The sequence below is a fragment of the Trematomus bernacchii genome, unplaced genomic scaffold (assembly GCF_902827165.1).
Source record: "Trematomus bernacchii unplaced genomic scaffold, fTreBer1.1, whole genome shotgun sequence".
NCBI lineage: Eukaryota > Metazoa > Chordata > Actinopteri > Perciformes > Nototheniidae > Trematomus > Trematomus bernacchii.
The window spans coordinates 917501-941175 of NW_022987733.1; the positions used below are offsets into that span (position 1 = coordinate 917501).

Here is a 23675-nt window from a genome sequence, read left to right on the forward strand (position 1 = left end):
AAGCATATGTCGAACCACCGTGGACCCCGACAGCCTGCAGACTTAGCGCTAATCCTTCCTGCTGTCTCATTATCGACGCAGAGTTCTTAAAACGAAACGAAAACCAGATGCTCGTTTAAGTTTGGCTGCAGACAAAGAGGCTCGAGCCAAGCCTGACAAAAACAGACAGTAAAACCGCTAAACTGTGTTTGTATTGACGGACAGAAATCAACACCTGCTATTGAAAACACGTGTGGATTTTTTTCCCATGACCCCCTTTTTGTTTTTAGCTCCATAAAAATAGCTGGCTCTCATAAGACACCCTGCGGAAAAATCAAGTTCACCCATCTGTCTTCTGCAAAAACAACAAGTTAAAATCAAAGAACAACATGTCATTTATCGTTAATCCCTTTCTTCTTTCATGGTATCAGATCCCATCGCCCATTGAGGAGCACGTATACATTTATTTGTTTATTCCAGCTATGAAAATAAGTTTGAATGTTTCTTTTAAAGGTGAAATGAACAAAATAATTATACATTGAAAAGTAGTTTTCTTGTTAAAGCTGCAATGTAATGCTAATTATGGATGCGTACCAGATGAGGACACGTGTCTGCTTGTTAAATTGCTTCATCAAATAACTTAAAAATACGGTGGCAACAAGTGTTCTGGGATCAGTGGAGAGAAACCCAAAGTGTCCGTCCCTCTCACTTCGTCAAGCGTTAGTGCACACAAGCATCCGACAAAAAGAAAAATCCTCTGTTCAAAGTCAAACACAAAGCACCAGAAGTTCCTGGAGAGATTTTTTTTTGTAGATGGCGATAACGTTCGCAGGTTGTGATGTAAACTTTGTGTCCAGAGGTGTTTCTGCAGAGGGGAGGGCGGGGGGGGGGGGGGGGGGCAGCTTCAGAAGGAGAGGATTTGTGACAAGGAGAAAGATGTGTGGCAGGATGGATGAAGGACACGAGGGATCTGTCCCCCTCCTCTCCTCCCTAGGGTTTGGTGGGAGAGGAGGAGAAGAAGTGAGTAGAAAAAGGAGGAATCCTCAGCGCCTCTCCACCTAAACAAATGTCTTTCTTTCGGGAGCAGAGGAGGGAGAGAAGATCTTCGTGGTAGAAATATAAATAGACGGCAAGATGAAAAAGGAGGCTTGTTAAATCCCTCCTCCTGATCCTTTTGTTCATCTCTATCAATACGCTTCCTTCTCCTTTTAAGAGTTTCCCCGACGTTTTAGCGCCGGCGCCGCGGTTACCGAGCCGGCCTGGGTCGGGTTGGTCTGTTGTCACGGTGACAGCGAGGTGTTGGGGGGGGGCGGGGCCTCAGTCCGAGGGCACGGGGATGACGCAGATGTGCAGGAAGCTGTCGGGGTGGCTGAGGTGTTCGCTGAGCCACTGCAGAGGCGTCTCCAGCAGCGGCTCGATGCCGTGGATCACCACCTGGAAGCGCTTCGGCCCGCCTGGAGGAGAGGGGAGAGGAGGGAGGAGGGAGGGGAGGGAGGGTTAGAGACATTTTCCTTTCACCATTATGGTTTGAATGTTTGGCTTCATAATATAAGGATTTAGAGTCAACTCTTAAAGGTGGGGTAGGTAAGTTTGAGAAACCGGCTCGAGATACACTTTTTGTTATATTCCATGGAATGCTCTTAACATCCCGATAGCAATAAATATCTGAAGTGCTTTGACAATAAATACATAAAAATATCATCTGTGGAAGCCGTAATACTGTAAAAAGCACGACCAATCATCTGAGCCGGCCCGGCTAAAATAACTGGATGGCCTACCTGCCTGTCAGCCTTCCATCTGTGCACAAACTTATCTCGTGCCCTCATTGGTCATGTGCGCGTTCGTGTGTGTTGGAGGAGGGGCTCTGTAAGGAAGTGGCAGATTTTCTCCGGTTGTGTATTTTCAAATTCTAGTGATCTCGAGCTGGTTTCTCCAAAATGACATACCCTACCTTTAACTATTTATTTTTGTGAGTGACACTACGGTTTAAAAGATGTTAGTTTTTACGCTGCTATGGACAATCTTGCACTAATGCACATTCTCAAGATATTGAAGTGACTGTTATTTTGTATATATTGTGTAAAAATGTTTCTTTGATTGTGTATATATACATATTTGCACACATATTTTTATATATATTTGTATTTTTGTATTCAGGATTGTGGGAAACTGTATTTCGATTGACAATAAAGTTGACTTTGATTTAAGCCTTACTTATTTGTTGTCAAATGTGAGCTGCCAGGTATGACGTGCATGTCTATATGCCTATATATGGCATGACATTGGTTCACAGCTGAGTGTGTGATCAGACGGGAAGCGGTAAAGTCTTTTGACCGAAGCAAAGAGAAGCGCGTCATAACCCACAACCCCCGATAGAGGAAAGTGGATATTAAATGTAGAAACAGATTAAAACGCCACGACAGGGAGGGATAACTGATCTGATAATAGCAGGGTATTCTTACATTACATTTCAAAGTCAAAGTCAACTTTATTGTCAATCTTCCAGTTTGTGTGTACAGACAGAGAGATCGAAATACCGTTTCCCACAATCCCGAATACAAAAACACAAATATATATAAAAACATGTGTATACCTATATATACACAATCAACAGACACATTTATACACATGCACACATTAAGACACAACAATCAATATATACAAAATAACAGTCGCTTCAATATCTTTCAAACAGGTTTTTTAATCTACAGCAATTGGGGTCTTGTTCCAATATATATATATTTGTTTTAACTGGCTTACTTCTAACTTAAAGGGGACCTATCATGCAAAATGCACTTTTGTACGTCTTTTATACATGAATATGTGTCCCCGGTGTTCCAGGGAACTCACCAAGTGTCAGAAAACACAACCCTCTCTATTTTCCTCCATACCCAAATCTCTAAAAAAGGGGCTGCAACGGATCTGATAAAAACTGATCCAGATTTGAACACTGTCCTGACGTCAGGACGGTGGCGCTACGGCTATTGGGCCAACTCCACCAATCAGGAGGAGACAGCCACGGCCATTGGCGTTCGAAAGCGCCGGAGACGATGTAGTACATATGCCAGGCCTGTAGGTGGTGCTGTTCTCACTGAATCTGCCCTTGCTAAAACAGATCTAAAAAATGTCAAATTGAGCGAAATGAGGCATGGCTAAAATGCATGATCTGTTTGGTATTTAAAAAAAAAAAAGTATAAATATGCCTTATATAGGTATGGTCCTACACTATATTATTCAAATATAGCATGATAGGTCCACTTTAAACAGTTGAACTCCTGCATGTTGCATCATGCATCAGGATCATAAAAACTACTGTTCTGATTTTCATTAAACTGGTTTGACGGATGACGTTTGTGCCAAATATGTGTTTGTTTAACATTTGTTAACATGGTGGGATATGACACCGTTCTCTGTGCTTCTAGTTCATATTTTAAAAGTAGAAAAAGTAACATTGGGAGGAAGAAATGTTGAAGAATAACAAACTGTTGTCAAAAGACAGCATAGAAAACATAAGAAGAAGACATTATAATGGAGAGAGAGAAATGAATACATGGTTAAGGAGGAAATATGTAAGTTCAATGAGAAAAGGAAAAAGAAAGGAGAGCATGTAGAGAAGATAATAGATTGAAGATGAAGACGGTGTGTCACAAAAGAAAGAAGAAAGAGAAGATAAAAAGACAAAGATGAAGGTGGTGGAGAGAAAAGAGGAAGACATGGTTACATGAGGTGAGAGAGACCACATCAGACACGGCTGTGGTGGGCGAGAGAGAGAGGAGAGAAAGTACCTGTGTGTGTGTGTGTGCGTGTGCGTGTGTGTGTGTGTGTGTGTGTGTGTGTGTGTGTGTGTGTGTGTTCAGTGACAGTATAGAGCGGAGGAGAGTGACAGTTGATTGTTTTTTGTGTTTGCCGTTGATAGGGTTCAAACTTTTAACTCTCACTTTGACAGTTAGTGGTTTCAGAATGCATGTGTGTGTGTGTGTGTGTGTGTGTGTGTGTGTGTGTGTGTGTGTGTGTATGATGCCCTCCTGTGACTGACCCCGCCCGGCGCTGAAAGGCCACGACCTTAACAAAATGGTTGGTTAGGAGGCGCAACTTTCTCGACCCAGAGTTGTTTGATTTGCAGAGAGAGCTTTTTTTTTTTAACAGAAAGCTCGTTTCAGAAAGTCAGCAAGACATGAGCAGGAAGATTCAAATGAAATAACCATCAGAGATGCATCATGGGAAATGTAGGATCCAGTCTTTCTCGAGCTTGGATATTGCAGTCCGTGTGTGATTTTCTATTTAAGGCTTAAAGACAACCGGTTATTAGTTGAATGCATTATTTCTATATTTTTGAAAATGTATTAAATTAAATAGTAAGAAGTATTGTTTTCAGAGCTACATCCATGCTCTTAAAATGAAATACACCAGTATCCCATGTTTCATTGGACTTGAAAACTTGACAGCCCTCTTGAAGCTGAAGTCAAGATAATTGATGTATTAAAAAACCTCCTGCATGCACACATTATTAACATGTTCTATTAGTATGAAGCTTCAAATGTTGATTCCTACTCAGTTATTCAAGCGACTGTATAAAATTATGCAGTTTAAAATTATGCCAAAATATTCAAAATAGTAATGTTTAGTGGCAATTTAATCTAGTCTAGCCATTTTCTGTGATTATTCTCCTTTGTCTTTGTATGAGACGTTCTGGTTAGATCAGGTGTTTAATGTCCAAATGCAAATCTGTGTGTTTGAAAATAAAACTGTTTAGATTTCACTTTCAATAAAAACAAGTCACATTTTGCAAAAGACAGAAAACAGTTGTGTATTATCTACAGCCTGATCATCTTTCAAGATAGTTATTTTTGCACTGCTGGAAAACAGAACCAAAAGTATATATTTTTAATATTTTCACTAACATATAAAAACAGTTTTTTACAAACAAATATATATGAAAATGAAGCTCAGCGCAAGTTCAACCAGGAAGACCGTCTTTACTCATTCATTTACTATTTCCATGTTATACTCTCTCTCCTCTCAATAAGTGATCGGGGGCGTCACTCCCCAGCTTAACCAATCACTTCGCTCTATTCCCACAAGCCTATCATAGCGCTCTGCTAACCCTTTTAAATCTGCTCTCCCCTCTGACAGCTGTCATTGCAGGTGACTCGACGCAACCCTCCTCCACCCCTTTTCACCTCCTGTCCCTCTGAATCCAGGGTCAAGCTAAGCCCCTCCCCTTCAGACCGAACCCAAACTATCCATCCACCACCACCAGGGTCAAGCTAAGCCCCTCCCCTTCAGACCGAACCCAAACTATCCATCCACCACCACCAGGGTCAAGCTAAGCCACTCCCCTTCAGACCGAACCCAAACTATCCATCCACCACCACCAGGGTCAAGCTAAGCCCCTCCCCTTCAGACCGAACCCAACCATCCATTCACCACCACCAGGGTCAAGCTAAGCCCCTCCCCTTCAGACCGAACCCAACCATCCATTCACCACCACCAGGGTTAAGCTAAGCCACTCCCCTTCAGACCGAACCCAACCATCCATTCACCACCACCAGGGTCAAGCTAAGCCACTCCCCTTCAGACCGAACCCAAACTATCCATCCACCACCACCAGGGTCAAGCTAAGCCCCTCCCCTTCAGACCGAACCCAACCATCCATTCACCACCACCAGTGTCTAGACCCCGGGGGGTTTCATCGCATCGGTTCTCCCCTCCCGAATGATACTCCTGCACAACGGGGCCTAATCGCCCAAACTCCATTAAATTCCTTTGTGTATCAAAACCGTCTCTCCTGATTGAAATACAATTAAAATACTTGACATATAACTCATACAACATAAATACTCTGTCATACTTAATACACATTAATTTTCTGTAAAATAATAATAGAAAATAATATTAATTATAAAACAAATAATGTTCTATATCTAACCCATTATTCACAACCATTGTCAGATAGTCATAAAAATATGATTAACCGGATCTTTTTATCATTTAAATGTATAAAGTTATCACCTTTTAACCAAGTCCTTGTGATATGTTTAATTATTGTATATTCTTATTACAAAATGTGTATTTTTGTTGTTTTTAACAGAAGTATTATTAACGTTGGTTGAAAAACAACAAGAACATGTTCATTTACATTCAGGATGTTCTGCATGTGCGTGAGAAAGACAGACAGTGGGCCTTTTCCCGTCTACCACGTTTGACCCCACACACACACACACACACACACACACACACACAACACACACACATCACACACACACACACACACACACACACACACACACACAACACACACACACACACACAACACACACACCCACACACACACACACACACACACAACACACACACACAACACACACACAACACAACACACACACACACACACACACACACACACACACACACCACACACACACACACACACACACACACACACACACACACACACACACACACACACACACACACACACACACACACACACACACAACACACACACACACACACCACACACCACACACACACACACACACACACACCATTTTGGTTCCACGTAATATCAGGAGGACGGTTGAGACGAGGCGCTAACCGACGATATGAGAGGCGACTCCACCCGGCACCTGCAGCAGAAACGCTCAGCAGTTTGCTTTCTGCAAAATTTCAGATGTGAGCGTTTAGGTCAGAGGTGACTGTGGACGTGTAATAATGCAAAACATTGTAAAAAATGATTAGAATCAGAAACGGGTTTATTTCCAGGTAGGGTGACACGTACGAGGAATTTGACTTATTTACATTGAAATAGAATGGAATAAAATATAAATATGTTAATATGGGGTTTTAAAGGTTTTAAAGTCATGTACTCAAAAGGCTTTTATTTAAAATATACATTTTTACACAGCACCTTGACTGTATATATTCATATTGAATTAGTTGAATAAAATAAGATATATACATTGTTACCTAAGGACTGCAATGGACATTAGCTATTAGCTATAATCTGGCATAATTCATCTCTTCTCTTTTCTGAGATGAATGTATTTGTATGCATGGTCCTTGTTGAAATAAATACATACTAATGATAATTTATCTGCTGTACCAATTGTTTTTAAACTACAGTTGTGCAATTAAAGCTATTATAACATTTCAAGATTTCAACACAAATCATAATGTTTAATTTTCAACAACTTTATTTCTCTCTTTTTTTTGTATTCATATCTTCACTGTTGCCACCTAATATAGACATAGCATTTAAAATATGATACAGATTTAGACATGACTGGTTTATTCGAGCACCGAAAGAAGGGATTCCAACAAAAAACTAAATATTTATTATTAATTTATTATTATTATTAATCAGAAGCATATTTCATATTATTAAGTATATTTTTACATATTTATTTTAAGAAGTAGGTTTGTGTAATCAAGTGTATTGATTAATGTATCAGTTGTTTTTTAAAGTTTAGCAAGTGAAGGCCATAATAGCTTGGCTGCTAGATTTCAACATAAACCAGAACGTGTATTATTATTAATCATAATTGAATGTACTGATTGCAGGAAGTTTGTTGAATGAAGGCAGCAGATGTGTAAGTGGAAGGTGAATAGTTAAACAATGTAGTCAATTAAATAACAACATTACAAAATAAACCTTAACTTCAGTATCTGTAGGTGATTTTAAAGTCACTATAGCAAGGTGCAGGCAAGGCAAAGTGAGTAGATAACAAGTGCACTTAAAAACTAAATTTAGTCAGAAGGTATTTTGTGAAATTTGATAAATAAAAAATATCAAAATCCACTGATTTACCGTGCTACATGTACTCCGAACCAACACCTGTTTAAAGAGACGAAGACTTGTTTTGCATGGTTGGCTTTCTGCACAAAACCACAGAACCACAAGGGTGAACAAAATAAAATCACCAGCTCAAAATCCAACTATGCAGCAGAAACACTTTGGTGCATGGCATTAGAACATCCATGTTTTTTTGTGATAATGTTATTTTAATTACCTTTTGCTAATATTATTTTTATAGGGAGATGACAAACGGATGTTAGAATTAAATGAAAGCAAAAGGTGTGATCCTGCCTATAACACACTTTCACACTTGTTGATGAAGTTGGCTGATGTGGGCGGAGTGGGTGTATTCTTACAGTCTCATTATGAGAAATGGGGGAAATTCACAATGGGTCACACCCCCCCAACCCCACACACACACACACATACACACACACACACACACACACACACACACACACACACACACACATACACACACACACACACACGCACACTATGTTTCTGTAAATCATGACACACACGTACAGTCTCACGCTCATACCGATCACAATGATATGCTTGGGAAAAATGCTGGATGTCGGTCATCATCGGAATGAATTACTGATACAAATATGTTGTTAATGTCTGCAGGGATTCAACATTGGGTTATTGCCTAACCAAAGTCTAATCAAAACCTTATTTAAAAAACTATTGAATTTAAAGGTCTCCTATTATGCTGTTTTTCATCAATATATTACAGGTCTCAGATATATCTAGAGCCTGTCTCTGATTGGCTGAAACACCAAACAGATCATTGCAGCATCCCATAATCCCCTCTGTTTCAGCCCTGTTTCCAAAGTGCTGATTCTCTGTCTGTTACTTTAGATGAAAATAAGGAGCCCCTCCCCACGCCCCTCTGAGGCCCCAGCTCCACGGGAACGCATACGGCAAAACGCATCGGAGTAACGCAAATGCAACCGCAAAAAAACCTTCCGCCCACACGCAATATACACCGGATTGTGTCAAGCTCCACGAGACGGCTCCGTTTACATCCAACCGCTGGAAAAGCTGCAGTACATATGCCGAGCCTGTACGTGGCGCTGTAACTTCCTCCACAAAAGCAGCGAAGAAGAATGGTTGTCATGGCTGCACTTCTGTTTATTCTCCGCGGTGGGGGCACATCCATGGGTGGGGGCCGAGGGAACCGCGCAGAGTTTTTCGCCGGTCAATGTGTGTTAAAGTTTAAATCTTCATGCTTCCTCATGCAGCAGCTGATCCAGTAAGTAAACCCGACAGTAAAAATAAACATATTTATAACTAGTTTAGGTAGTTTGAGAGGTAATTAAAATAGCTACGGGTGGTGATCTGACTTGAAGTGTGTGTTTTGCTCCCGCTGCTTCACAGCCGGAGGAGCTGCGTGTCTCCGTCCTGTCAGATTAGACTTCACTCGCGTTTATGTCCATATCGAGATAAAGATAAATAATCTGAATTCAGTGTGCAGTGTACTTTTGTGGGGGTGAGCAGCAGAGGTGGGGAGAGGCGGGGCTATGAAACGCATGACCGTATAGGCGACCCCACGGCCCCGTTGGACCCCCCAGAGCGCTCCGTTCCCAGATCTATCCACCTTTGGACCCGTTGTCGTTTGCGGGGTCTGTTTCTACGTTTCTGTTACGGCGTCGTCGAGCTTAAAGGGCTATACGCATGAGAAATATGCGGATTCAACCCGTTTTCGTCCTCGTGGAGCCTACGCCTGAGATATTTGGTTCAAAAGAACACAATGGTGCTCTAGGAGGAGATTCAGGTGATAAGGTGGGGGGGGGGGGGGGGGGGGGGGGGTTACCTTGGTTGCTGATTGGCTAATGGTTACCAAGCCAAAACATTGTTATGACATCATAAAGTGGCCAAAATCTGATCAGCTCATTTTCAGACAGGTTTTTATAGAAATGGATCAGGACAAAAAGAGAGAGAATCTTTGTTCCTGAAACTTTCAGAGTCTCTTTACACAGAGGGGGGACACACATGTTGATGGAGAAGAGGGGACACATGTTGATGTAGAAGAGACATGAAGAAGAGGGGACACATGTTGATGTAGAAGAGACGTGAAGAAGAGGGGACACATGTTGATGTAGAAAAGACGTGAAGAAGAGGGGACACATGTTGATGTAGAAGAGACACGAAGAAGAGGGGACACATGTTGATGTAGAAAAGACGTGAAGAAGAGGGGACACATGTTGATGTAGAAGAGACGTGAAGAAGAGGGGACACATGTTGATGTAGAAGAGACATGAAGAAGAGGGGACACATGTTGATGTAGAAGAGACATGAAGAAGAGGGGATACATGTTGATGTAGAAGAGACATGAAGAAGAGGGGACACATGTTGATGTAGAAGAGACATGAAGAAGAGGGGATACATGTTGATGTAGAAGAGACATGAAGAAGAGGGGACACATGTTGATGTATTAGAGACATGAAGAAGAGGGGACACATGTTGATGTAGAAAAGACATGAACAAGTGAATTTTGCACAATAGGTGACCTTTAAAACAAGGGAACCGGTGTTAAAATGCTAACTCATTTCCGTGTTGAGGACTCATTCCTGCACCACTCCGTTTGACCCTTGCAGGAAAAACTCAACCTGAAAGCCACAGGCATGACAACCATCAGCAGATATGTGACGTGAAAGAAGACAATAGTGAGGGATGATGATATTTACTTTTCCCAGTTTGACTAACGCTCCGACCGGCGATCCATTATCAGCAGGAACGATTGGGTTTGAAACCAACAAACAGAGAGTGATCACAACATCAATATCTGGGAGAGATTAGTCTAGCAAATATTTCCACTGTCAGCTCTCAAAGGATCCAAATGACAGCGTGTTCAATAATCAGTCTAAAGTTTAAAGCAACCCTTTTTTAGATTGTTTGTATCCTGTTGTTTCGACATCGGCCACAATCAGCTTGTATTGTGAAAGTGTGTTCGTCCTCGATAATAATGTACTACTTTAAAGCAATGCTGACGTATTTCTGTTTTGGGTAAATGCTGAGTTATAACAATAACACAGAGGCAATCCTTTCATGCTCAGTATATTTGAATTAAAGGGATACAAGAGAAACAGGGTCAGGACCTTTTTCACTAAACCACACAATTATGTTTAATACTTTAATAATTCAATGATTTGCCAGAAAAAAACAATTGCAAGTAATTTAAGTTTTAACTGTTTCAACTAAGAAACCTACAAAACTCTCATTTTGACCTTTACCTAGAAAAATACTGTTTGTTTTACTGGGTTAAGATCCATTTGTTAAAAATGTAATTAATGTATTTAATGATAAGTGAAAGTTGATTATTAGAATAGTGTAAAAGGGCCCAGTCTGCTCTGATTGGTTAGCTGGCCGGCTCTGTTGTGATTGGTCAACCACTTAGAGATGTCCCGCCCTTTTCCCTACCATGTACAATGTGTTGGAGCGCTAGCCAATAGAAGCACAAGTGTTACGTAGTGATGTTACTATGTTCAGGAAGTAAACAAAGGAGTTTCAGGCAGTTTCAGGCGTTTCAGGCAGAGGGGGGGGGGGGGGGGCATTTACATGCACTAAAACATATATAACACACTACAGGAGAGGGAACCCCCCCCCCAAAACATAATAAGGCCTCTTTAATTGAGAACAAACCCCAACATCCCTGGCTGATCCAACTTGGAACCAAGTACGTTGAAAACCACTTCTTCCAAACCACAATCAAAGCAGGCACACACACACACACACACACACACACACACACACACACACACACACACACACACACACACACACACACACACACACACACACACACACACACACACACACACACACACACACACACACACACACACACACACACACACACACACACACACACACACACACACACACACACACACACACACACACACACACACACACACACACACACACACACACACACACACACACACACACACACACACACACACACACACACACACACACACACACACACACACACACACACACACACACACACACACACACACACACACACACACACACACACACACACACACACACACAAACACCCCACCCTGTGGTTGAGTAGCACACGCCCGCCGGCCAAGACGACATGTTTTGTCAGCCGAGTGAAGCCAACCACTATTTAGTACGACCGCAAAGCTGCAAAGTCGAACAAACAGTCTGAAGTGTGACTGGCAGCCGGTCAGACGGACAGAAATACTGAGTGACAGACTGTTGGCATGCAGCATCGTGAGAGAAAAACTGTCTGCAAGCACTTATTCATTTCTTTTTTTCATCAATGAACCAATAGGGGAACAAAATGTTTGAAAAAAGGGGATTTCTGTTAATCTTCCAGAGTTTAAATATGTATTCTCGTGGCTTTTTAATGTATTTAAAAGTAATTATATGTGTTTGTTTTGCACTGTCTTAAATGCTTTTAAAGTTTTTTGTAAAGCACGTTGAACTGCCTCGTGTTGAAATGTGATAGCTAGATAAGCCTGCCTTGCCTTTTGGGTATTGATGCAGCCTGTAGGAGGAGGGGCGTGTGAAGTGAAGTGGGTTGTACTACAGATGTGAGAGACATGGGGGATGTGGGAGGAGGAGGGAAGGGGAAGGATGGATGCGTGGATTTGTTACTCAAAAAGTAGCGAGGGGTAGGTGTGTGTTCACAATAGGGTGGGGGAATTTCCTCTGATTAATCCCTGACAATAATCATAGCGTGGGTTGTTCATGATTGGACTCACCTCAGACAAAACCTGCAAAAAATCAAGTCTGCTTACGAGAACTACAGTATCTGTCACTACACGTAGGCATGTCATGTGTGGGCAGCACCCCCGTCCGGGTTGTGATTTCTATAGCAAACCGAAGCCGGATTCCTGACAAACCCTTTCTCAATAACACACCTGGGCGAAAAACAAAAACAAGAATAGACGTCAAGGACGACCGCTGGTTACTAAACTAAATTGTTGTTTTGTTTCCAGCAGCGTGGGGGAAACCGACTCAGACTCTTCGTCCATCGAGAACGATTTGGGAATCCCCCCTTTTCTTTCTTCCTCTTTAATTCAAGCCACCCCCGTTTGTTTGCTGCGGCTGCTTTCTGGGTCCCTCAGGGGTCAACCCCAATCCTCTCTCAGACATAACAGAGGAGGGGATTGTATGAAAAACCTTATTTGATGTCGGGAAGATCACAGAGACGTGAAGCACCCCAGATTTTCTTTGTGTTGTACATTAGGGTCCCGGCAGAAAAAGAAAAAGTCCTCTGAACTTTTCAACAATACTACCAGCAAACCCAACAGCCCCGCCCGAGCCCCTGAACACACGTCCCGGTCTCTCTAATCCAAACACGCCGCCATAATCTCCCGCTATCATCCCGACTCATCTACCAGCCGAGGAAGTGGTGGAAACCAAACAAACGACAAGAGACAAAAGGAACACTTTCACCTTGATCAGCCAGGCAGGCAGACTCCAGAGGGAGGGAGGAGGGCAGAGAAAAGCAGAGATTTAAACGTCAAAGACATGAAAGACGTCTACAGCAGACAGGGAAGAGGGTGAAGACTACACCTGAGAGAGAGATAGAGGATCAAAGAGGGATGAAGAGTCTTAGATCAGGTAAACTAAAGAGGGGAAAAGGGAACGGGGAGAGAGAGTAAGATGATATCTCCGTCTGCACCCAACGAGAGATTCTAAGCAAGACTTTGGACTACCGTGCAAATTAGACGACTTTATAACAGCTGGGTTCAAGTGGATTTTGATCCCCCAATAGCATCCTAGTGCTCAGCTGTTATAGTTTAAAGCTAACGGACGCTATTCATGCTGCATGAAGCCAAAAACAAAGACGTTTAAACGTACCAACTAAAGGCTTTGCAAACATGACAGAGACTGTTACGATAATGGATTCTGATTCTTATAATATATTATTAAAGCCATGCTTATAAATATCAGTATTTATTGAAGATTCTCTGAGGTATTTGTCCTTGTTGAAGTAAAAATACACAGAGAAACAGAAGAAACACAGGTTTGAATTGGGCAAATAACTTGAACAAACTGTATTGAGCAACCGCCGATATAATCCACCAGTGTCTATTTTTATTTGAGCGGGCAAAAGCAACAATCGGCACCGTGTAAAAAAGAGAAACTGCCCACCTGTTCCTGATAAAGAGTGCAAGGCGAGACAAGAGATTAGTGTCTTATAGCCTCAGGTATTTTATCCACCTGTCTTAAACATTAATGATCCATGATTGACCGATCATTTAAGGGTTATAAAATAAACCCAAAAATCTGTTTTATATCAGGGAGTGAATTAGAAATGATGACCGACCTGCTGCATGTATTAGTGGATGTATTATCACGTGCACAGCGGCTATAGTGTAGATATGAAAAGCTGAAGTGACAGGCTCCTCCAACCAGTGTTCATTTTGGCAGCTATTTTTGATTTAGTCTTTAGACGAAAATGGTCATTCGTTTTTTTGACTTGAGACATTTTGAATGTCCGATAGTCCACCATTAACACCTTTGTGCCGTCTCCTCAACGAAAACTAAATATACATTTCGTCAAAGTTTTTACTATCAAAAATCTATTTTTAGCCCGTCATCGGCTCGTCTTAGTCGTGTAAAAAAGGTCATAGTTTTCGTTGACGAAATGAACACGGCCTCCAACAGAGCAACATGAATATATATATAGGACAGAGAACAGATTGAACCAATACAAATAGTGAAATAAATAACAACAGAAATAAAATAGTGTAAGAGAATGTTTTGAGATGTGAAAGTAAATACAAATAAAATAGAAAGCGTGCAAGAAGAGTCTATATACACGTAAATGGAATATGATTTATAGACAAATAAATTACCAGATGTAAACAGATGAATGTTTATGGAGAGCATGCAAGTTATTAAGTGAGTGTAACGCACAAAATACTGACTGTGACCGGTTTAAAACTTGGACATCTGAGTGTCTTTGATCTGTGAATGTTTGTGAAAAAGCCTGAGGAACATTTCACATAACGAAAACAAAAAGGTTTTCAGCTTTGCAAAAATCAGCTTGTTTTCAAAAGTGTAAATTCAAAGGTTCACACTACTTGTTTTTGCAAGATCTAGCTGAATATACAGCGACATGTTTATGGTGGTGATGTGGACAAAATGAGAGTGAATGTGAGACAGACAGAGGAGGGGGGGGGTGTTAATGTCTCCCCCGTGCAGGTGAGTCTCCTGCGGGTCCTCTGTCCTAACACCCTATTGTCTCCTTATCTACTTCCTCTCTCCTCCTCTGCAGACGCTGCCTGTTTAGACTGCCGCTTGATCGCCCTCTCGGTCTCCTCTCATCTCTTCTTTCATTATCTCTCTCTCTCTCACACACTCTCTCTCTCTCTCTCACACACACTCTCTCTCTCTCACACACACTCTCTCTCCACAGCTGCAGCTAAACCGTACGCCACGAGTGCGAACAGGACTTATGAACCTGATGTCCAGGTGTATATTTAAAGGTTCAGCCTACTGTTTACACGTAGACTGACATGGATTGCATATAGTTGATACAGTGTGTGTGTTATTAATCAGTTTTACTCTGAACCAATGCATGTGTATGTACTGTTCTTGACGTGAGACATATATTTATCATACTATGTTTCCTAGCTTGGGTTTTTCTCCATATTACAAAGAAATAAGGTTGAGTCAAATAGAATAAAAATATGTGTATAACATAAGGGGTTAAAGTGCAAATGTGCACACTGTACTGCAATACATTTGTAGTATTAATAAGATATATGAATGAACTGATCCAGTTTTGTGCCATACTGTAGCACCACCGTCTATTGAAGTACCTTTTTGCATTATTTATTCAATTGTTGAAGAAGGACAATTGGCTCAGACCCCCGCTCTCTTCACCTCATCGCTTCTGTAGTTTACTCATAATCTCTTCATGCTTCCTTTATTTACATCATCCCATCATCTCCTCTCCTCCACCAACACTTGTTTTGGCAACTACCCCCATTTCCCCTCATCTCGCCCCCCAGTGTGTGTGTGTGTGTTATCTGAGAGAGTGGATCTCTGACATGCCTCGTGCTTCTGTGTAAATAGGATAAAGCTCAGAGGAGAAGTGCCTCCTTTCTTCTCTCGCTTCAGGAAGATGACAGGGCATATATTGTCAGAGGAAACCAAAAATAAAACACGGTCACTAGTGGACCTAGCTGCTCCAAAATGATTGGCATGATTCAAGCTTGTGTGAGTGATATTGTCATAATATTATTCTTGATGACATTATCTTTACTATCACCATGTATGATCCCAGAAGGAGATATTAGGGGCGGAGTGGCGCAGCGGGCTGTGCGTTTGATCATCAGATCAAGGGGGCGTTGGGGAACTCCAGTTCGAAACCCGCTCCCGCCGCCACTGCGTCAGGCCGTCGTGTCCTTGGGCAAGACACTTCACCTGAATTTGCTCCTGTGGGTATTGTCCACAGTACATGTATGATATTAATGTGTACTTGTAAAGCGCCTTGATGACTTTGAGGTGTGAAGATGGGCGGTGTGGCGCAGTGGGCTGTGCATTGATCATCAGATCAAGGGGGCGAAACCCGCCCCTGCCGCCGCTGCGTCTGTAAAGCCGTTGTGTCCTTGGGCAAGACACTTCACCTGAATTTGCTCCTGTGGGTATTGTCCGTTACATGTATGTATGTGTAATGTGTATCTGGAAAAAGTGCTATAATAAATATAAGGAATTATTATTATTATTATATTTCTAGGGATTAGATTAGATATACTTCATTGATCCCAAATAGGAAGAACTCTACATTTGACCTTTATATTTAATTGAATATATGTGTGTGTTTCTACAGAAGGTCCAGTTGTGATAGACACGGTTCCCCACTGGAATACAACATATACAAGTTGCTTAGTGTGATTGAAAGGGGAAAAGGAAAGGGAGTATTGATACTAGAGTGAAGGTGCAATATGGTCCTTGTCACTTTGCATGTGTTTGTGTGCCGACCTACCCTCAGTTGGTAAAGCCACGGGGTACACCTCCTTCAGCAGGTCACCGAGAGTGTGCACGTGGCCTTCAGGTGAAACGGGACGAAACTGTTTCTGGATGAACGGCCGGTCGCTCAGCGTCTGAAACAAATATGAGCACGGCAAATCAACAAGCGTGCATAAACATCCAGAAATAGGGCACCAGGTGTGTAGTAAAGTAGCTCCAAAGACAACAAATACCCATCACCTAAATATGCTACAAGACTAAATCATATTTCAATCTGATTAAAAGATGCAGCTGTACAAATATTGTTTAGGATTTGAATCGTTTACTCATCAGACATGTGATACTGATTCAACGCAATTCTCTGGAAAAAGCACACATAATATCCTGTAAGTGGGATATTTTTAGGTACGTTTCTCAAAGTTGAGCAAGTGGGAAAACAACGACACAACTATGCACGCTATTGCTGTGAATACACTGGGAATGATGTGCTTTTCATGTGATATGGAGCAATCGGCAACATTTCCACAGATGTTACGGGCGATGCGGAAATGTTGTAATGATCATCAGCCTGGCAGTCATCAAATGCTGCTGAAGTCAAGGCAAGGCAAGGCAAGGCCTTACTTGGCTGATCAAAAAGTCAGCTTCTACACATGTATTGTATTTTCAACATGTATATTTTTTACTTTTTTTAATGCTATTTTATTTCTATTTGAGAAGTTTACATTTTGACTTGTTCATTTCTAGTCTTTTAATTTCTCTAATGTGCAATGCCTTGTCTTTTGATGGTGCAAACATTTCCCAAATCGAGCTCAATTAAGTACATCTTATCTTATCTTATCTTATACGACAGATATATCCGTCATTCTGCGAGGTTCTTAGATGGAGAGAATACAAATAAATGTGACGTTGTTGTGAAGTTGAGATGTGGATTTATGTTCAATCTAAAACACATGCGTGAAACTCAAGGACCGGGGGCCAAATCAGGCCCGTGGTGGATTTAATTTCGTCCCGCAGGATAATTTGTAATTACTATTAGATCTGGCCCGCCCGTATATTGCACGCACACCTTCACTCAATCCTGAGGGTCTCCTCAGCTCAGAGCCTGACCCCAAACATTGATGAACTTGCACCCAAGATGAGATGCCAAGTATCTGGCTTGAACTAGCATCACAGAGCAGCACACTGAGTTTAATGGATGTTTCCTTCTGCACTTTTTTTCTTGAGACAACAGGGCATGTTTGGTTTGTTCTTTGAGGGAAATAGTTTTTTTGAAGCTGTTGTTGGCCTGTGGAAAAATGTAATCATAAGAAAATGACTCTGCAGATCGAGCCATAAGAAATGACTGCAACTGATTATTTAATGTTTAATGTTGTTTTTATAGGCAATCATTTAAGCTTTGTTAGTTCCAGGTTTAATATGTGCAATAAGTTCATTTCAATAAGTTTTGCAATAAACATTGAACCAGTCCGGCCCTCGACTAGTACCCATTTTTTAATTTTGGCCCACTGTGTATTTGAGTTTTACACCCCTGAATAAAAGGACACTTCAGAAAAGTGGGTGATTAACTATTTTTGGGGTAAAGAAAGCAACTAATTCAACTCGTCCCCATTCTTGTTGGGGGAATGTAGAGCAATGATTAATGGTCAAAGCTCTTATGCATTTTGAAAATAACCCTCTTTCTCTCCATTTCCTTTTCCCTAGACTGTTAAGATATTTCTAAAGTCAAAGGCATACCGTCATGATGATGTTTCCCTGACCTGTGACCTCCTCTCTATACGATAATGGTCTAGAAACCAAAGCTTATCCAACTGCTGACCACATTGCAAATCACTCGACGACCACTAAATGCCTCAAATGTAAACTGACTAAGTCATGATGGGACGGCTAAACAAAAGTGACGTATGCAGCAAACATCCTCATGACTGTTCGACTCTGATCTGAAAGCCTGCAGCCAAAACATTCCCTGAGTGAGAACTGCGGGAAACATGGTGGGAAATTACCGGCAGACGCCAGACAAAAATCTAGTAAACTATGTCCAGAGCTGGTAATGGACTTTGACTCAGGAGTGTCAGTACAGAGGGGAGCGCATGTTGTACAGATTGGTATTCCCTTTGAGGCAATTCAACTAAAAAACAGATCTAAATAAAACCAGTTTTAAGAAATGTAATTTGAGATGATACTCAGCATTACAACATACTTGATTTAATTTAAAGGTCACCTATTATGCAAAATGCTCTTCTTCATGTCTCTTCTACATCAACATGTGTCCCCTCTTCTTCATGTCTCTTCTACATCAACATGTGTCCCCTCTTCTTCATGTCTCTTCTACATCAACATGTGTCCCCTCTTCTTCATGTCTCTTCTACATCAACATGTGTCCCCTCTTCTTCATGTCTCTTCTACATCAACATGTGTCCCCTCTTCTTCATGTCTCTTCTACATCAACATGTGTCCCCTCTTCTTCATGTCTCTTCTACATCAACATGTGTCCCCTCTTCTTCATGTCTCTTCTACATCAACATGTGTCCCCTCTTCTTCATGTCTCTTCTACATCAACATGTGTCCCCTCTTCTTCATGTCTCTTCTACATCAACATGTGTCCCCTCTTCTTCATGTCTCTTCTACATCACCATGTGTCCCCTCTTCTTCATGTCTCTTCTACATCAACATGTGTCCCCTCTTCTTCATGTCTCTTCTACATCAACATGTGTCCCCTCTTCTTCATGTCTCTTCTACATCACCATGTGTCCCCTCTTCTTCATGTCTCTTCTACATCAACATGTGTCCCCTCTTCTTCATGTCTCTTCTACATCAACATGTGTCCCCTCTGTGGAAAGAGATTCTGAAAGTTTCAGGAAAAAAGATTCTCTCTCTTTTTGTCCTGATCCATTTATATAATAGGGATGGGAATTTGAAAGCAAATGTATATTCGAATATTCGACCCCCCAAAAAACGGTTAACCGGTTAACCGAAATGTACATATCCTATAAAAAAAAAAATTGGGTAAAAAAAAAAATTCTACATTTTTATTCGAAAAACAATATTTCAATAACTTTTGGAAATAAATAAATACATGTTCAAATAAGTATAGAAACCAAATTGAATTTGTCAAATGTATTGAACTGGTGATCACAGTTTGACAGCCATAGGCCTACAGCTTTCATGTGCGGAGGCGATTCACAATCAGGCCAGCTGTAGAGAAGACCCTCTCAGCTGGAACGGAGGTTGCGGGTATAGCAAGGTATAGTATGTATATATATAACTTTAATTTGGCATACTTTGCACTCTACACCGCACTCACTAACCTGGTCGAAATATTTCCACACATTACTCCTTTTTGACGCCATGTCTGTTGTGTAGGACTCTTCTTAGAGTGTAAATAATTACCGGACTATGACTGGTAAAATATGTTGAATACCGGCAAAACTAAATCTCTCCTGTCAAAATGTCTATGTACTTTGCCGCCACACACGGTTGCCGAGCAGTGCTTATTGTTGTTTAGGCTGGCCACTCATGTGTTGCGAGTGTTGACAGGGGGCGGGGGAGCACGCTCATGAACTGTTAGCACCGGAACCTCGCAACGGCTGCGGAGCGCATTTGCGCCGCATTTGGGCATAAGATGAGGTTTGAGTCTGCGTGATTTTCGTGTAGGCAGGGGCAGCAGGCATATCATTAGCTAGAACTAGCTAGATCTATGGATTTGGACATAAACGTGAGTGAAGTACCGGACGCGAGAGAGAGAGATCAGCACCTGCAGCTCTGCCCGCTGTGAGGGACCGGTGAGCGGAGCAAAACACACCTTTAGACGTCACCTAACACATTTAGCTATGGCACTGTCGTATACATTGAATTATTCAATTTGATAATATGTAATCAACTTAAACATCCCTCCCAAAAAAAAAAATAATAATAATAATAATTAATAAAAATATTCATAACTCATATTCGAATACCTGAATAATTTCGAATATTCGAATATTCAATTAATCGTTCCCATCCCTAATAAAAACCTGTCTGAAAAGGAGCTGATCAGATTTTGGCCACTTTATGATGTCATAACGATTTTTTGGCTTGTGTAGCCATTAGCCAATCAGCCACTAAGGTAACCCCCCCCCCCCACCTTATCACCTGAATCTCCTCCTAGAGCACCATTGTGTTCTTTTTAACCAAATATCTCTCAGAGGGGCGTGGGGAGGGGCTCCTTATTTTCATCTAAAGTAACAGACAGAGAATCAGCACTTTGGAAACAGGGCTGAAACAGAGGGGATTATGGGATGCTGCAATGATCTGTTTGGTGTTGGAGCCAAACACTTCAGAGACATGTTTGTATATATCTGAGACCTATAATATATTGATGAAAAACAGTATAATAGGGGACCTTTAATGAGAACTTATTTTCCGATTAGATCCAATTATCTCACCTTCGTTCGTGGACCAGTTTAAGATAACATAAATCATTGGCGTTGTCTTCGGCTGATTAGGGCAATTATTAGATGATCTTTATCTGCGTCTGTAGTTTGCTGTGTTAAAACTATGTTTGATGGACTGAGCTATGTGAGAATTACATAGACAAAAATGTCCCCTTAGATAAAAGGCACCCCTTTGTGCCGGTTTAAACTGAACACATGTATGTAAAACCCAATATCGGCCAATGTCTCCATACAATCCTAATGAACTTTTGCTTATTTGCATAATACTTTAGCAATTTCTAGCCTTCCTAAGCAGCCCTGGTATTTTGAGGGTGTTTCTCAATGTCGAGGACGCTTCCTTGGTAGGACAAGTCCCTCCGAGTCAGGTCCTTCAGAAGCGAGGCAATAATCCTTCCTAGCCTCGGAAAACGAAGAATTGTGGAACAGGCTAACAGGTGTGCGTCATATGCGAGGCCCCGCCTTAAATGGAGCGCGATTTCCGCCAAAGATTTGGAAATTGGTCCGTGCGCAAAGCATTGTGGGGATTTTAAGACCGCGGAGGATACACATGTGCAGCCTCGACATTTCATAGCACTCGATGACGTAGCATCCTTGAAATAGTGGCTCTGGAGCAGCTTTCCTCGACATTGAGAAACACCCCCAGACTGCTCCTCGGTGGGCTTGGACTGCTGTTGGACGCACTCACTACTCCAATAATCAATAGATAACAACTCATTGCGATCACCTTTTGCAAAATAGTACAAGAGTCGCAACTACAAAATCTGTGTCAAAGATTCCAATGAATGTTAGTTCTGCTATCAAATTAGATAAGTGCCAAATCAAATCTCAAGGCTCAGTAGAAACAGAAAGTATATCCAGCTTGCATTACATTACATGTCTCTTGTTAGATGCTTTTATCCAAAGCGACTTACATACATTCAGTACTGTGGGCAACCCTCACAGGAGCAAAGGGACACAACGACATGCTGACTGCAGTGGGGTTTGAACCAGTGCCACATGCCTGCCACCCCTTGCACCCTGACCATAGATTATAATGTGTCTGCCAATAACCTTTCCTGTCAATGCATGTCACCCATCCACACGTGGAAAATACATGTGTAATATCACGATAGCACCTTCTAAAAGTGAGTTCATTAAGACTCAATTTGACACATTCCTAACACAATGTGTATTGTATAAGAAATAGCTTGTATTCCATTAATTAACCTGATTTTAGTTGTACTGTAATTTCCTGTAAACTCAGCATCCTGAACTTGATTCTGATATGTCAGCAGGGATGTTCTTTGTAAATGTCAAGAGTCTCGCTATCCCTTCAGAGTAGAGTTAAAAATTCAGTAGTTCTGGTTATCGGGTGACCTCAGGGCAGGTGACAAGGCGCCGGGTGACCAGAAGTTGCAGTCACCTTACTTTAAAATGTCTACGTGCAGTATGCGCATTTTCAACATGACACCAGCTAATTTCCCTAATTGGTTGCTATGAATGTGGAATTTGAACCATTGGGTGATTTGGTCAGTGTTATAGTTTGCAGCATTTCTTGCTCTTACACCATTAGAAACCAAATCCCTTCGGGTTCTTTGAATTGTTGGGTTTATAATTGAAGTCCTGATAAGGTTTTTACCTTGGCCATTAAAATAAATCACACTTAAATGAATTAAAATTGATGTTCAACACACTGAACTGTAATACCCTGTTATGCCTTACCTGATTTCAAACTAATCACACATGCAAAATATGGAAAAATAGAGTTGGGGATTAGAGTTCATTATTGTAAGTGTCATTGAATCGTTGATTGGTCAACATAAATAATAGCACAATTGGATGGTATCCTTACATTCGATTGCACTGAAAGGTGAATAAAAGACAGTATTCAATTATCGTCCAATCTTCATTGTGGTCAATAGTGATCAGATAAGATCTTGCTCTATTCACTGAGGAGTGTAGGATGATGGGAGAAACTGTGGCGCAGGCAGATACCCAACCTGAGGTGTCAAACGGAGAGTCTGACACACAATAAGGTCTAATCATGGAGCTGTGAAAAGGAAACCGGCGAGGACAGGGATCGAGTGTCCGAGCAGTAACTACACACCGCAGGGACCGGCACGAAGCAGCAAGAGGAAGGTGGCGATGAAGGTGTGAAGACTGTGCTCAGGTTTCACAGAAACACTGAGTCACTGGCAGGAAGCGCAGAGTTTCGTGCGGGATCATCGGCGAGCGCCAGAGCAGAGAGAGTGCGCTAAGTGACAGCTACTTCATTGCATTTTTAATTAGCCAGCCATGAATAATTGAGGCGTTCGGCCATACAAAGAAGGTGGCTATTGATCCCTGGGGAGAGAGGTGTGATATTGCCTGCATGAAGACACTTTCTTTTCAGCTGGCGTGACACCTTAGCTGGCACAAAGAGAGCGAGGTGTCATTAGGACTCGGGTGAAAAGAGATGGCTCGCTCTCGCTGAGTGAAAAGAGCAGCGGAACTCAAGACGTCGCCTA

General features: G+C 41.7%; 1 protein-coding gene across 1 annotated transcript in view; it reads right to left on the minus strand.

Moving 5' to 3' along the window:
- atg5 (ATG5 autophagy related 5 homolog (S. cerevisiae)) overlaps nucleotides 1-23675 on the minus strand; it is a 43115-nt gene that overhangs the window by 250 nt on the left and 19190 nt on the right. Inside the window, exons 7-8 of the mRNA XM_034145854.1 lie at nucleotides 16776-16893; nucleotides 1-1433 (exon numbers count right to left, since the gene is read on the minus strand). The exon at nucleotides 1-1433 is cut by the window's left edge and continues 250 nt beyond it. Of these exons, the coding sequence (XP_034001745.1) occupies nucleotides 1297-1433; nucleotides 16776-16893 (255 nt within the window). The 3' untranslated portion in view covers nucleotides 1-1296. The remainder of the gene's footprint in view (nucleotides 1434-16775; nucleotides 16894-23675) is intronic.